The following is a 17,508-nucleotide window of genomic DNA, read 5'->3' as shown; positions in this document are numbered from 1 at the left end:
CCAAATTTTCGACAAGAAGCCAATTTTTCCATTATTGCATCTGAATCTCAAATGAAATTACCTGGTTGATTTGCCAATGACACAGAATTATTAGGAGTGTTTATTGTAGGAATTAAAGAAAATAATTCGTTGGATCCGGCATCCTCAGATTCGTAATTTCGTGGCATATAAGTGTCATGCAAAAGAGCTAGATTTCAGTCACTATTATATCGGTTCATGAGTAACGCTCGACCTTCTTCGTCATAGAAAATTCAAATGTAATGAGATAAATCTCATATACATAAATAAACAGTTTTATTCAGCCATTTTCTGCCCTCATGTAACGTTGCGAGTCAAACCACGTGTTTTGCACTGTTGACAATTATCTTCATTTAATGTTTCATATGTTCATTTTGTATATATTAGGTACCAATTGTTCGATTTTAGGGTTCTCCACCATCTGATATGCCTGACTCAGATTTGGGACTAAAGACAACTTAAGTTTGGTTTGAATTGGTTCAGTAGTTACAGAGGCAAAGATTTTTCCAAGTTTGAAAACATGCGGAACAAAAGGTGTAAAATTGTCCTTAAAGTGCAATAACTCCTTAAGGAGTCAATTTACAATTATGGCCATAGAAACTTATTTGTAGATCTTACTTTGCTGAACACTTTGGCTGTTTTCAGTTTATGTTTATCCATAAAAACATTTAAGACAATAACCAACAACTGCTTAATTTTCTTAAAATTACCAATTTAGTGGCAGCAACTCAACAATATATTGCTAGATTCATCTGAAAATTTCAAGGCTGATAGAACCTGACCTTACGAACACTCTAATCCCATGTCAGATTGCTATAAATGTTTTGGTTTTTGAGACTTTAACTTTATTCTAGATACCCTAAGGATCATTCAGCGTAAGTTCGGTTGGATTTGGTTCACTAGTTTCAGAGGAGAAGATGAAAATTTAAGAAGAACTGTTATCATAATGAGTGTCCTTATCAATTAAACACAATAAACACACACAATGGGAGAAAATGCGAACAGATCTCTGATTCATAAAACAAATAACACACTCAGACTGCAATGGAGATAATTTAAAAATAATACAGATATAACTAACTTAAAAGGGAGATACTTTATTGACAAAAACATAATTTTGGCACAACTGAAACTAGAGATAACGTAATCTGTAACTGACATCAAACTCTGAAAACACTGCATGTTACATTAAATCTGCTACATAACGCATAACGTGTTGCCAATGAACCATGGAAACGATGTCAAGGATATTTGTAAGCTTAGACCTAGAAACGATTCATTCAAAAATGTTGGCGAAAGATACTACAGGACAGTCAAACTCATGGATCGAAAATAAACTGACAATGCCATGGCTAACAAAGAAAAAGACAAACAGACAAATAATAGTACGCTAGATACAATATAGAAAACTAGACTAAGCAACACGAACCCCACCAAAACTAATGCTGACACTTTGTTGTATCGTTTGGCCGCTATACCGGTGCTATATCTTAAGAGAGTATGGAAATATAAAACAATTTAAATGCATTTACTCGACACACTCCAGAACTCCAACAAACGTTTATATGGGGGATAAGCATCAAATTTCAGATGATAAACACATTGGATATATTAACATTAACAGTGCCAATTTTACAGTACAATATGCACATTTCCTCAATATAACAGGACAATAAGGGTTTTTTTTTATTTAAAAAAAGTCTAATCAACCTAATTGCAATTCTATAAGAATTTCATGACATGAAGATAACTGGTTTTTAAATCCAAAAAATAACTCACTCTTTTTATTACAGAACTGGGCAAAAAATGGGAGATAACACTAACAAATTTACAAATAACATATTCAAATCGGAAATAACTGTGTGTATTCCATGGAGCTACAATAATGACGTTATGTGTTATGGAGTATTGACAGTTAAGAAGATTCCTATAAAATGTAAACCATTAAAAAATATAAGTATAACCAGTGGTGCATTTATAATAATCTTATTATTAACATGAATGTTACAGATCTTGTCTTACTTTTATACATTTATTGGTAAAACTGTGCATATCATATTTTATCTATTTTTACATGTTTTTTGTAGTCCTGTTATGTAATGTTGTCATTTTGATGTTATATTTTACATTGCCATAAAAGCGGGAGGTTTGACCCACCATTTTTTTCCTTTCCTTAAAATGTCCTGTACCAAGTCAGGAAAATGACAATTGTTATATTATAGTTCGTTTCTGTGTGCGTTACATCTTAATGTTGTGTTTCTATTGTGTCGTGGTTCTCCTATTATATTTGATGTGTTTCCCTAAGATTTAGTTTGTGAACCGAATTTGTTTTTTCTCAATCGATTTATGAATTTCGAACAGCGGTAAACTACTGTTGCCTTTATTATTTGCTGATAGACTGACACCATAGAACTTGCAAATGTGGTGACAGTTTCAAAGCGTACTTCATGACACGATAAAAACAACTTCCTACGGTATAGAAATAAAGGTTATTAAATTAAGTGTAATAATATTATAGAACATAAGAAATTTCTAGATATATATTATATCATTTTAAATGGGGCCAATGACATCTTTGTCAGTCTAAACCTAGCAACGATTCATTCCAACTGATGATGGCACTTTTTGCATTGTTAGGCCGCTATACCAGTGCCTAATCTTAAGAGATTATGGAAATACGCAAACAATTGAAATTCATATATTTGACACACGCCAGAACTTCAACAAACATTGATATAGGGGATAAGCATCAGATTTCATATGATTTCCACTTTCATTAGATATAACATTAACGGCACTTATTTTACAATATATTAGTATTTCGGTGGAAAGAAGAATTATCAATATTTTTTCTTCAAAAATGAACGAAGGGGTGATAGAGTTGCTTAAAGAATGAAAATACTCTCTTGTTTATACTCTTATAAGCCTTACCATGGTTCTTTATTTTTACAGACTCAAATATGTTGTTTATATGCTGAATGCTACTTTGGTTTAGTTGAGCATGACGAGGAACTTTTTATTTACTATTAACATCATATGACTATTACTTTGATGGGTTTTTTTAATTTTTAGTTTATAAAATGTACTGAAAAAATGCTTCCATTAACTCAGTACTATTATTCTTTTTTCATGAAATTTCCTTTTTGATGTCCACAGAACATTAACTTATTGTTTTGGATAGTTTTTTTTACAATTTGGCAGTTTTAATAGTCCTGATTATTTTACAACAAATTTGAAGCCCGAACGCTGATGCGGATAAAAATTCAAAATTATGAAATAAAATATTATCAGAAAATGGCAGAATAATGTTATTGTATTTAAAGGATTTATAATGCCTTAATCTTTTAGATTTTCCCATTTAGGGCCGTTTCATCCTCAGTTTAAAAACAAAAGCATGAATAAATATGTTTATTGGTATGCATGTTAAGTAATTGTAATTACATTGCAATATGAAATCAACATTAAATTTGGCTGAGCATGCTCAGTATAACTTGTTCTAGTCCGTCTGCTAATTCTAGTCCAGTATAGGGTTTTCCAAGAGGTGGAACATGCACAAATGCTGATTTAGATCTGTCTATATGTAGAGACACAAAATAGGAAAAATCACATAAATATCTGAAAACAGAAAACAATCTGAATTTAGGAGGAAAAGAATAAACTAAGACAAATTAGACGACAAGGTGTGAAATCAATACTGCCATTATTTTTATTCAAAAGATACATGCCATTAAAAGTGATTTCAATTATACGTAGCAAGGTGTGGTGACATATTGCAGACTATTTGTGTTATCATTCTAGTTAGAAGTGGACATACAGAGAGGATGAAAATACATGAAAGAAATCTTAATTGTTAATATTTACCCCTTATTTAATTTTAGTCATGTCATTTTGTAAAAGGAAAAGTTCAAAATTTTCTCACCTTCCTGGATCATGTGATACAACTGCTTTGATATTTAACCCTGAACCATTCACATCACTGCAAACTTTTTCCATATTTATACTGGATATTAAACATTCCTCAGCTCCCTCCACACAACAATTATTTGAAGGACAAGTTTTAAGGACATCTAGTCTTTTATAACCATCATTGTGAGCCTGTTGTTCCAGTGTTATGGCATTGGCTTCTTTAGAAACACCCACATGGATAACAAGCTAAGAATAAAACATAAATTAATTCATTATGTAACCAGATGCTCCGCAGGGCACAGCTTTATACGACCGCAGAGGTTGAACCCTTAACGGTTGGGGCAAGTATGGACACAAAATTCAAAGTGGAATCAGCTCTAAATTTGGATTGTGATTAAATAGTTGACACAGCATAGGTTTCTGACACAGAATGAATGTGGTATGATAAACTTAAAATGTGTTTTTTGCCTTTGAGCAATTCACTATGCTGTTGAATATTAATGCTCTCAAAAAAGTGTTTGAAGAAATTTTCTTTTTATCTATGAAATCTGAAATGAGAAAAATTGAACCCCCCCCCCCCCCCCAATTTTTTTTCACATCCCCCTTTCCCTTATTGCAAAATTGATCTCAATTCAAATTTCTAATGGAGTTTGCAACAATAACTTCTCATTTAAATACATCATAAAATATTAAAATGTAAAAAAAAGTGCTTGTTATGGTAAAGATTGTTTTAATTTATCAGTAGGTAGTAAAAGTGAATATACATTGTATATTGTATAAAACAATGATTTAAGTTGATTCAACTACTATTCTGGACAAAGAAAGATACAGCCCGTAACAGAGAAGTGATCGACTTGATGTTTCTTTAGCGTCAAAATTAGCTACTTTATCGACAAACTTAATTGAATAGTGACCGAACTATTGGTACTTTAACGTTAAAAAGATTGACAAACTTTCATGTGTCGATAATCAAGTTTAATACCGATAATATTGAAAATAATTCTAATAATATGAACAAAATATGTCCATGCACCATTTCGATTGGGCGAAAAGTAGTCATTTCTTCAAAGTCAGAACAGAAAAAAAAGATTTATGGAAGGACGTCTTGATAGTATTATTTCCTTTACAATTTTACCCAAAACTAAAAGAAATATAATGGTAAACAATTAAAAAGGTGTTTGATAGGAATGAAGTCCTTTATTTTTTCGGACTACAATGTGTACCGTATGTGTGATGGATTTGAATTCAATCAATAACTTTGAAATGTTTTCTCATATGTATACACAAAAGGGAGGACTGGTATTTGTATTTCTGTTAGAATATGTCTTCGTCCGTTTCACATGCCAAACTTTTTTTCTAGTACAGTTTAAACGGGAAAATTTTGTTGAGATTTTTTTTTTCATATGACAAAATATTGAGGCAGCAGATTTTTTAAGTCAAAATCAGGGTCAGAATATTGTTTTCTAAAAACTACCAGGCCCCTTCCTCTATGAAAATTAAATGGTCCGTGGCAAAAATAAAAATTCCCACATGTTCAACTTCAAAATTTGACCAGATTCTATTCTTAACTGTCGGATAATATACTAGGATAACCTAGAAAATGTCCTGTATGGGACGATTCTGTACTCATACTTCACGCGTAGTTGAGTACAAGTGTCCTCGTAGTGAACGCACCCGACTACGCGTGCAGTAAAAAATGTACTCTTACGTCGGATACCGGGCAGTTTCTTTGTTATATCTGTACTTTATCAAATACATGTACATGTTAATATTTAATTAATATTAAATAGGTAAAAATTATTGCTGAAAGCCTGTTCAGGGTTTCTTTCTTGTGTATGATTATATAATTTTTCACATGCCTGAACTCATTGACGATAATGTAAGGTGCTCTATTAGAACTAAATGGATTTCTAGTTCGGGTTTGAAACAGAAATTTCGCCTTTTCTTGAGCCTGTTTTGTACATTTAGTTAAACAGATATGATCCAATGGAAATTTTCACATGGAACCTTCGGTAAATAGGAAAATGAAAAGATATGGGGTAATTTACAGAGAGACCACACTCCATCCATGAGAAAAACGGAGGGAGTTTGAAAATCTAGAAGTCTCCACAAAGCTTTCAACAAGGGTGGAATCTCACTCCTTCTGAAAAGCTCTAAATCGCCCCAACGTGTACATACGTTTGGTTAACAAGAGATTCTGTTTTCTCTTTTTGTGTGTCATAAACATTCAATTCGGAGTTGAATTTAATTTACCGCAAGGCCGTAACTAGGCATCTTATTTTAGTGAGGCAAAAATAATTGAGCCGAGTGAAGCGAGGTGAAATTTTTTTTTCGAGGTTATGAAATGAATGGTACAAAATCCTGCATTCTAGGCATTTTTAGAGAGTTTGATAATGTTTTGAATTTGGACACTTTTTATATAAATTTTTCATATTTTAAGACTCTACTAACACCAAATTTTTAACAACTTTATTTAAATTTATATGTAAGATAATCATCCAAATATCACTAATTTGAGTCTGCTGCCAGAACATAGAACAAACATCGATTCAGTAGAGTTTGTCAAATTTTTCAATGACCGGTTCAGTCAAATCGTTTCAGAATCATAATTTGGTCTGCTGATATCCTTATCGCGATGAACATGGAGCATGGTAAAACCGCACAATCTCTCGCCACTCATGCATGCTCTTTTCAAAGTTTTCAGTCGTTTCAGGGCAGTCTGTGTTTCTAAAGGTGCACATTATAATTAACACAATGATCAATGTCTTCTTCCAATTCCTTCTCCATCAGCAATTCGGTAGCAGCATCGGTAGTAACAGTTTTGTTTGCAAAAGGGAATTAAGCTTTCCTGTAAGCACCATCATACAGTCGCAGTTACAAATATTCAACTCGCTTTTATGCTGACAAAGAGTAGACAAACTAGGGATAGAATGAAATAAGATACATGTATATGATTCTTTCTATAGAGTAAGTATATATTAGGCGAGTGATATGAGAGCCAAATTTACATTTTTAATGCACCTACCTAACACACAGCTAAATTATATATCACTAGAAAGCTAAGAATGTGTACTTTCTAAATATCCCGGTCGTCAAAAGAAATTATGGTGCATTTTTTTTTAAATCGAGGTCAAAGGTCATGGGTGCAATTTCAATTCACGGATACTTCCAGTTGTAAAATCGAGTCAAAACAAATGCAAAAACGAAACAATTTTATACGAATGCTGTATTACTGTTGGGAAAATATATTTCTATCATAATATTAATTAATTTTGGTTGATTTTAACGGTAACACATGTTACATAACGTTTTCTCTCGGAGTCTTTGAAAATCAACCATTTAAGTCACACAAATGTATCTGTAGTCGCCATTGCATTATCTAAATCTTATAATACCTCCATATCATTTGATTGCACGTATTTACAAACATATATCTGCAAATTCGATATAAATAATCCGAAACAAAATATTTGAAGCAAGAGGAAAATATAACGTATTTTTAATTGTTTAGAAAAGTCCCATGATGAACTGTTCATTAAAATTGAGGAAGCGTATGGTCTCCTGTTAATTTGAAAGCCTGCCAACCGCTTCAAGATCAGACAACCATAGAGCAGATTTTTTTTTATTATTGTAGTGCAATATGTTGATATATAAAAAAGAAGATGTGGTATGATTGCCAATGAGACAACTATCCACAAAAGACCAAAATGACACAGACATTAACAACTCATACATCACTAAATCAGATATGATAAGAGTACTAACAAACATAACTAAAATGAGTAAAGTGCTACTAGTATATTTATATCAACAAATTGATAGTTTTAATATAAAACATCACAAGGAAAATATGATCACTCATTGTTACTTCAGTCGGCCGCCGTGTATCTTGAGATATATAATTAATCAAACAACACTTGACAAAGTAGTTTGTACTCTTTTTAAATGACGCTAGTGATGACGTTCGGCTACTTTGGCACTAAGTTTTGCTTTTTTTTTATCTTGCTTCACCGCTTCAAACGGAGGACAAGGCTATCCTAATATTGAACCTTTTATTTGGCTTTCTGAAGTTAAAATCCCGTAAGCGTATAACCTAAATGATCGAAACGTCGGACCAATGGGATGTTGGACCATTGAGGTGTCGGAATATTGCGATATCGGAATATTATAGCTTCATTTAAACTTGTAATCTCATCATTCTTATCGGTCAACATATCCATACAAAGACAACTTCCTTGGCATGGGCATATATCAGTACAGTAGAGGTTTTGCTCAAAGCGGACACAAGATCTACTATATACAGATTGAATTAAAAATTTGGAATGGACATGAGGGATTTGTCAAAGAGACACCAACGCGCTTAAAAGCAGGCAACGGCCAAAAACCACCAATGGGTCGTCAATGCAGCAAGAAACTCCCAAATCTGGAGGCGTTCTTCAGCTAGTTTGAAATGATAATGGACGTCATACTAAGCTTCGAAATATACTCAAGAAGTTAAAATAAAAGTTATACAAAACTAAGAAAGGCCAGAGGCTCCTGACTTGGGACTGGCGCAAAATTGCGGCGGGGTTAAATATGTTTTTGGAAATCTCAACCCTCCCCCTATACCTATACCAATGCGTGAACAGATCAAATCTTGTAGAAAGTTGAATGCAATCATACCGGACCGATGTTGCCTTTTAGCCAACCAAAGTCATACGGAGATCTGTTATTGTTTCTGTAGTTAGGTCGACATTGTCTTGGATAAAATTTTAACCCCCAGAAGAAAAATAATGCCATGTAGAACTTGATGGATGCCCCATTTTTATTGTTTCTAATCTCCTGATCAGTCAAACTTGTTGATAGTTATCAAAGGTGTGTCCATAAATACGGTGCATTTGTAGTGATAAACCTAAATAAAAAAGAGTAAACAAAATATTTATAGATAACATACATTCTACTAAAGCCATACGTTTAAGAACTTTGTCAATAGGAATATCGTACGCTTTATTAACTGCCGCAGATGTGTCATCATCTAAAAGCTTAAGACAATACAGAATTTTTTTAAAAGCAGATGGCATAATTTCAGTTGAATAATCCAGTGAAATGTTTTTAGATAATGGATAAGATGATTGGATTACAACTCTACCCTATATCTGCTTCCGTAAAATACTAGTAGCTGCATAAAGTGCTTGCAACCAGTTTCGCAGTCACTGCTCAGATCTTTAATTTTGACAGACCGTATATCACAGTCATTTTAAACCGGTTATTTTCCGTCATTACGGCATGAGACAAAATTATAGAGCTACTGTATACAATATTGGATGCACCTTAGCCTTGTTGATGCTGTATACATGTAACTATAAATTGACCATGTTTTTTTTAGTTTTTGTTGAAGCTGATCATATGTTGTGTAGTTTTCTCGGCGGCGATCCTCGGGCAGAAATTAAGCCCGGTTCACTGATCAAGTAATTAAAGTTGTTAACCAGAATACTTCCTTGTGTACAGGCACGTCATCTTTAATCGTCGAAATGTTAGTAAAAGCTGTTTTATGTTCAGAACTAAATAGCTCTTTAATTTCTGATTTCAAATTTTGTAGCAAATATTTAGCGATGCAAGCTCGATGGTATAAAGATTTTAATTAATAGTAAAATTATCATGAGTTATTTTGTAAATCAGATCATTGTAGGAGATATATGTAGTAACACTCAAAACAGCTTGAGTTTGCTCCTCAGAGGATACCTTATGAAGTTGTGTAACTTGCTTATAGGCTTTATACATTACAAAATATACAAACAGATAAATCAGAATGAGTTGTAGATCTACTGCCCTCGTTGATATATATGAGAAGAGACTGGTCGGTAGAATTGGTACATGTAGTACAAAGTCTTTGTACAGACAAAACAGAAGATGATAGGTTGTGCTTACTTTTAAAATATTTATAGCAACTCTTATGATATTTTGTATTTTCAAATTGGATGTTTTCATTTTTTTCATATTCATCGACCAGTCTTCTGTAAACTTTATCTTTTCGTTTTCCCACTGCGGCAATACAACTGTATCTTCATTTAAGTGTTAATTTTAACTACATAGTTGCTATATAGTAAATACATGACAGACTATGCATCTGTGTCAATAAATTGATATTTTTTTTTTGCTTTTTAGCAAAGGAAGGGTTTCATTGTGAACTGGACTGTGAAAATTTGACACGACTCGGAAGATTTACTACAATTTTCCGATACGATTCCTTATTTAGAAAGGGGTGAATTCTACAGAACTCAAAAACTATGTTTTACTTTGATTTGATCTTTATTTCGGACGATTTTATATCTATTTAAGCTACACTGAAGTTAAAGATAGAAATAGAGCCGTTTAAATATGATTTATCGTACTCTACAGCACTATTAAGTACACGGAAATCGACTAATATATTCAGTAAAAAACGATAACGAAATAGATAAGGGATTCCGGAAATTATAGTGATTTTACCCAACATCATAAAATTACAGAAATTCGTGATTTTAAGAAATGTTGAGATAAAGTCTTGATCTTGAATGAAAAAACGATAACTGACGAGTAATTTGGTGTGTTCTAAAACGGATAGAGAGCAAAAACATTTAATAAAAATTTAATTGTAGATCCGAAAAGGTCGGGATTATGAAAATTTTGGTACAAAATGTCAAATATTTAGAAGGAATGCAAAAGCATGCGGAGTTACAGTTATAAATATTGTTTTTCATTATTTTAAGAATCTAATTCACTTAATTATTCTGTCTAAAAGAAGAGATACGACTTATTTCCTTTGCTTGATTAACATGTCGTAAATTTATAATTTTCAACTAATTTCTGAAATAAACGTCAATTTTACAAAAACTGCACCGTACGATTTTGTGACGACCGGGCAAAAATCAAAGTTTAATCATTATTCTTTCATTTAAAAAAAAAATTAGCCGTGTGTTAGGTGGGTGCATTAAAGTCCTTAACTAGACGTCTTTTTCAAATATTACACGCGCCTATATGATATGGGTACAGGGGAATTGGGATGGAGTTTATGACGTTTACATGTAGGTCCGTAATTTCAAATTATTTCTGGAAATAGTTGGTGGTATTTTAGTTCCAGAATCTATAAGGGGTTAGGGGTTGGGGGTATCCGATACCGGCCGAAACCCCGAATATAAAGAAACGAAATTCCGTAGTCCCGAATAAGTAAAGACAAAATCCTGTGTTAAAGGTTCTACCATTCCTCAATAAAATCAAATTGGAATATGGGATACCGGGTATTCTTTCAATTTTTAAGGTTAAAGAAACATGGATAAAAACTAATCCATGCATGCTTCATATTATTTATATTTTATTCATCTGTAAAGAGAAGGATTAAAGTTCGTGAAATGAATACGCAGACAGCACTGCGCCTTGCGATGCCCAGTACTTGATTTGTCAAAAGTTGGTGAAACGGAGAAATGAATATGCAGACAGGATAGTCCCATTCCGAAGACCATGCAGTTCTTGATTTGTCAGTCTACTTATCGTTTTTGGAGTGTTCTAATGAAGTTATATGCAATACTCAGACTCTGTTCACAAAAAAACTAGTCAGTTACTAGAATTATTCCTTCTTTACATTCAGTGTCGCTTTTCCTTTTTCTTCAAGAGCCTGTTTTTAACTAGAGATCCATGATGATTATCGTTACTATGTTAATGTAATCGAGAAACTTCACCCGTTGAGATGCTGAGTTATATCCAGGAGAAATAGTTTAAAAGGAATGTCTGAGTTATATCCAGGAGGAATAGTTTAAAAGGAATGTCATTATGATGACAAGTTATACAAATTAAGGTTGAGACAGAACATATCTAAGTAAGCAGTCGTTTAATTGATTATAAGAAAGTATATCATGTCAAATTTCTTTAATTTGAGAGTTTTCCTTTTAATTAGTTACAAATGTAGCTCCATGTCTGATGGTGAAATAAATGGCTTAGAAAGTGAAATTATGTCTCAGAAAGTGGTGAATTAGTTTCCATAAATGACAGATGAAACGGGCCAAGCTTAGTAACTTACAGTAAACAGACTACTGTAACATTGACGCAATCGTTGAACTGTTTAAAAGATTTGTGTTTATGACCAAAAATTTATATACAACTTCATTTATAAATGAATCTGAATTTCATAGCGCGTCGTCACAATAATGAAAGAAAAAAATCTATAACCAGCAGATCTATACTTCTATAAAGAAAGTGTTCTTTATTATAAAATGGTCCTAACTATAGAATAGATAGTTTACCACAGAAATCTTAAACGGAAGTTTCGACAATTTTAAACAGAAGAGATTTGAAAATAAATTTAACTTTAAATAAACAATGAAATAATTTTAATACCTCGAAGGTGTAAAGAATAAACCAACAATCTCAATCTTAAAAAGTGTCTTCATTGCACTAACCGATAGTTCATGTTTACAGTAGAAACAGTGGATGTGACTCCAATAAATTCATTATCATTGTAGTCATGAATATATTTATCGCTTATATTAAATTGATAAAGATTTTATCGAGGTCGCACCAACTGTTTCTACAGCTAAGATCAGTTACATGTAACATGATCTCGTCGATTCGCACGACGAAGCCATTGTTTATGACAGAACACACATTCTAGATTATGTTTTGTTTCCGTCAGTTCGAAAGTATTTGATCATTTCAACTCCTTTGTATTTCATAATATGTGTCATGAACAAAATCATATGTTCTATTGAATAATGATTCAGCATATCAAAGAACCCAAAGAATTCATTTTTGTTAAAATCAAACTTTAATTTTGGACCCTTTGGACCTTAATGTAAACCAATTTGAAAACGGGACCAAAAATTAAGAATCTATATACACAGTTAGATTCCGCATATCAAAGAACCCCAATTATTCATTTTTTTATGTAATCAAACAAAGTTTAATTTTGGACCCTTTGGGCCCCTTATTCCTTAACTGTTAGGATCAAAACTCCCAAAATCAATCCCAACCTTTCTTTTATGGTCATAAACCTTGTGTTTAAATTTCATAGATTTCTATTTACTTATACTAAAGTTATGGTGCGAAAACCAAGAAAAATGTGTATTTGGGCCCCTTTTTGGCCCCTAATTCCTAAACTGTTGGGATCTCAACTCCCAAAATCAATCCCAACCTTCCTTTTGTGTTCATAAACCTTGTGTTTAAATTTCATTGATTTCTATATACTTGTACTAAAGTTATTGTGCGAAAACCAAGAATAATACTTATTTGGGCCCTTTTTTGGCCTCTTATTCCTTAACAGTTGGAACCAAAACTCCCAAAATCAATCCCAACTTTCCTTTTGTTGTCATAAACCTTGTATCAAAATTTCATAGATTTCTATTTACTCAAACTAAAGTTATAGTGCGAAAACCAAGAAAATGCTTATTTGGGCCCTTTTTGTCCCCTTTTTGTCCCCTAACTCCTAAACTGTTGAGACCAAAACTTCCAAAATCAATCCCAACCTTCCTTTTGTGGTCATAAACCTTGTGTTTAAATTTCATAGATTTCTATTTACTTAAACTAAATATATATTGCGAAAACCAAAAGTCTTCGGACTACGACGACGACGACGACGACGACGCAGACGACGACGCCAACGTGATACCCAATATACAACCAAAAAGTTTTCAACTTTTGCGGTTGTTTAATGAAAACCTATGGAATATTTACATATCACCCACATTTGGCTCAACAACATAAAATATGTTGACAGGTTACCAGTCAAGAAATTAAAAATTCTCAATCGGTGCAATGTGGGGATAAAATTAACTATTTTCCAATGATTATTTTGTGTATAGATATTTCCCCAAACAATGTTCTCCCCCTTTTTGCTAGGATAAATATCAGAGGTCTTAAGCCCGAAGCCTTTGTAGCATGTTGTCTATATACGATATGATTTTACTTCTCTCATTGTACAAGTTATATTTATAACTCCAATATTTTTTCTAATGTATCGCTATTTAAGTATAAGAAAAGCTATATATAAAACTTAATATTTAGTAGAACGTAACTTCATATTTTTTAACTTATAAAAATAATCACGAATACTTCAAGCACTAACCAGTTCTCCCTGCCTTCAAATGAAGCGATTATTTACAAAACACAATCATTTATAAAAAATACGAAATCTTTTCATTTCCTATGGTTTTGAAATTGGCACTGGCTACGGTTACATGGAAATGTAACAATAATGAAAATATTGTTGTTACATTGGAGACTAATTGCCGGAATGCAAAGTTGGGTGGTGAAACCGATTAATTACAAATGTAACAATAATTACTGAGGCTACGGTTACATTACGTTATTGTTACATGAAAAACAGCAATGTACGCTAGATTGATTAAACTTAAATCTTCTATAGTTGTATTGCTTCATTATTCCATATGTACTAAACAATACTTGTAATTTAATACTGATAAATAATAAAATATTATTATCCAACAAATGGTGTACAACTTGAATAGTTTTACTACGTATTAATGGTTTTGATGTTCTTAAAGATACTACTCAAGATGAGGAGTGTGACTGTCAAAGGCGAAAAATATAGTTCAATGGTTTCACTTTTTTAAAGTATTTAACTGCACACCTACTCTTATTACTGTCATTATACTTTGGACCAATTTTGTTTATGGTGAAAAAAATAAAACTTGGGATGCGTTTTAAACGAAACTGAAACAATATCAAGACCTACATTTCATACAGCTTTATAACTTGACGCAAATTGATAAACAAAAGCAAAGTTTGCTAACTGTAACTTAAATACTAAGAAATTCTGTATGTACACGTATCCGTGGAGGACGTAATTTCGTTCATCAAAAATGTGTCGGACTTTAAAAACAACTTACTGGATTTGTAGAAATTGTCATTGTAAATAAAAAATTACAGTAAATAAGTTGTATGTTATAAATGTATGTAATAATGTCCTCAACTTTTATTATTTAGTACATACTAGTCCCATCGTACATTGCTTTTTTTCAAGTAACAATAACGCAATGTAACCGTAGCCTCAATAACTATTGTTACATTCGTAATTAAACAGGTCCTTACCCAACCATGCATTCCGGCATTTAGTCTCTAATTTTGCCGTATTTGGCAAAACCTTTTCAACTTTTGATCTTCAGTGCTGTACAACTTTGTACTTTTTTCACTTTCGATCTTTTATATCTGATGCTTTTTGTTATCTATTAATCATGCTTTTCTTTTTCTAATATGGTCTCCTTTTTATTTGTATTGTAGTCCTGTAATATTATGTTGTCATTTCAATGTTATTGTTGTGAAACCAAAGATATTGTTTTTAAATTAAAGATTGGCAACAATCTTTACACTGGTGGCAGCGGTGAATATTTTATTAGGCACGCAATTGTTAAGTACATACATTGTTTCTGTCCATATTTTATGATATTTGGTTACACATAAAAAAAAAACTGAACATAAAAAAAAAGACACTTCAACGAAAGCTGAAAGAAATAGATAGTACAGTTGGTGAATATAAATTAGATTATAGTTTATATCTAAGTAATTTAAAATTCAACAAGGATAAATTCTAATCCAAGTTGAAAAGTGATAATATAGTTAGTTAGAATATATATCAACAAGGATAAATATAAATCCAAGTTGAAAATAGTTAAGGGTACAATTCAACAAAGATAAGTTTTAATCTAAGTTGAAAGTTTAAATATAGTAAAAGTAAATGCCATATTCAACCAGGATAAATTTTAATCCAAGTTGAGTTTAAATTTAGGAGTCTACTTTTAACAAGGATAAATCTGAATCCAAGTTAAGTATCAGACCATAATTTTTCAATAGGGTCCAGTTGTAAAAACTATAGTCTATTTCAAAGTTGTAAATTAAAGTCTATTTCAATAGCTTCTTTTTTTACAACAAGGATAAATATAAATCTAAGTTGTAGATAATAATATTTGGATAAGGTCAAAGTTGAAAAATTATAGTCTATTTCAAATTTGTTATTTATATAGTCTATTTTACAAAATAAGATATATTCATAATTTAAAAGGTGTTTATAAGTAAAACATAGGAAATTCTTTTTCAATTTCAACAAGGATAAAAAGTAATCTAAGTTGAATAATTCTGAAAAAGTACAATATTAACAAGGATAAAGTTTAATCCAAGTTGATTAGTAAATTGAAACTCTTGATTCCATTTGGCAATTAAAAGTAAAATGTATAATTTAAGAGACAGATCTCGTATACCACAGGGGTCCAATTCACTTAGTAGGGGAATTACCACATTAGCTAGTCCAATCATTCCCACTTGGTCTGTTGCATCTACAAATATTGATACCTGCTCATTTGGTGATGTCATTTCTCATAATTATTTAGCCTCAAACCAGGCTATTAGTTTAAACCAGGGGGAGATAAATACAAGCCCCATGCAGCTCGTCACTTTCGTATTTTACGAAAGGGTTTTCTCATTGACGAAAGTATTTCAAATCAATTTCGTCACTTTAATTTTGAAAGTGTAAAAAAAATTTCGCAATAAAAACTATAAATCTACCCGTCTTCATGTTTTTGACAAGTTTATGACCTCCAGGTAATTAACATTTTCAACAGGTGTTACAAGTTGTGATTACAACTAATCCGCTTATCGCCATCAGATGGGTCACTTATCCGTAATTTATTAATTAACCCCATAATTGAATGACCATCATAATTATTTCCCCAGGAAAATCAGTCAGTCGGCATTTCAACAACCAGGAGTATAATTTCGTCATTTAATCAAAAATGTAACAACCCGGACAGTTCGCATTTTAATTTCAATATTTCCCAAACGATCACAATCTGAAGTTAGTTTGTCGTAGATTCGTCATTCGAAGGCATTTTCGTCATATTTGATTTAAATTTTCATCAAAAACTTTCGACAATTTCCATTTAAAATAAAGAACTTTCATGTGTTTATTCAAAAAGTTCACGAGAAATGTTTTAAACAGGTGCTTCCTGTATTGTGTTCTACGCATGCGTGAACGTATCCTTTTGACTATTTATAGACATTTAAAAAAAACGTAAAATTCGAAATCATTTAGAATCAATTAAACGAGAGACAAATATATATCTCTTACTAAAGGAATTTAAATCGAAAAATAATAATTTCCCGATGAATCCGGACTCGTTTTGAATTTATTATCCACGTGTCACTTCCCGTTTTCGTTTCATTTTAAAACCGAAAGTAGTAAACGTGACCTATTGTTGATTTGTTTACAACCTCCTTTCAGTCATTATAATCGTTCCAAAAAGGATATAATACATTTCCAACTTGATAGAAATGATATCCAAATATCGACTTAGACGTTTTATAAGGATAATGATTATGCAGTGAAATAATCATTGCAAATTAATTTCTGCTGTGATTCCTTGTTTAAAAAAAATAGAATCCAACTTTTGTTGTTCAGGAATTACCCCTGGAATAAACTGAAGAGAAATTGTGAACTAAATTTGTGGATTCCATGTCAGAATCTTTCATAATAATGGCCAATACAGTCAAATCATACAATAACTGCCAATCATGCTGGTGCCTCAATCCCTTAAAATCTGACCAAGTCAAAAGATGAAGCTAGTA

General features: G+C 32.0%; 1 protein-coding gene across 1 annotated transcript in view; it reads right to left on the bottom strand.

The window, feature by feature from the left end:
• Window positions 1–3,447: 3,447 nt before the first annotated feature.
• Window positions 3,448–17,508, bottom strand: part of LOC139520596 (pyroglutamyl-peptidase 1-like) — a 30,088-nt gene continuing 16,027 nt past the window's right edge. The window contains exons 4-5 of the mRNA XM_071313398.1: window positions 3,938–4,170; window positions 3,448–3,633 (exon numbers count right to left, since the gene is read on the bottom strand). Of these exons, the coding sequence (XP_071169499.1) occupies window positions 3,480–3,633; window positions 3,938–4,170 (387 nt within the window). The 3' untranslated portion in view covers window positions 3,448–3,479. The remainder of the gene's footprint in view (window positions 3,634–3,937; window positions 4,171–17,508) is intronic.

This window comes from Mytilus edulis, chromosome 4, assembly GCF_963676685.1.
Source record: "Mytilus edulis chromosome 4, xbMytEdul2.2, whole genome shotgun sequence".
NCBI lineage: Eukaryota > Metazoa > Mollusca > Bivalvia > Mytilida > Mytilidae > Mytilus > Mytilus edulis.
Note: the sequence above shows the minus strand (reverse complement) of the source record. Positions and strands in the feature narration are given on the sequence as shown.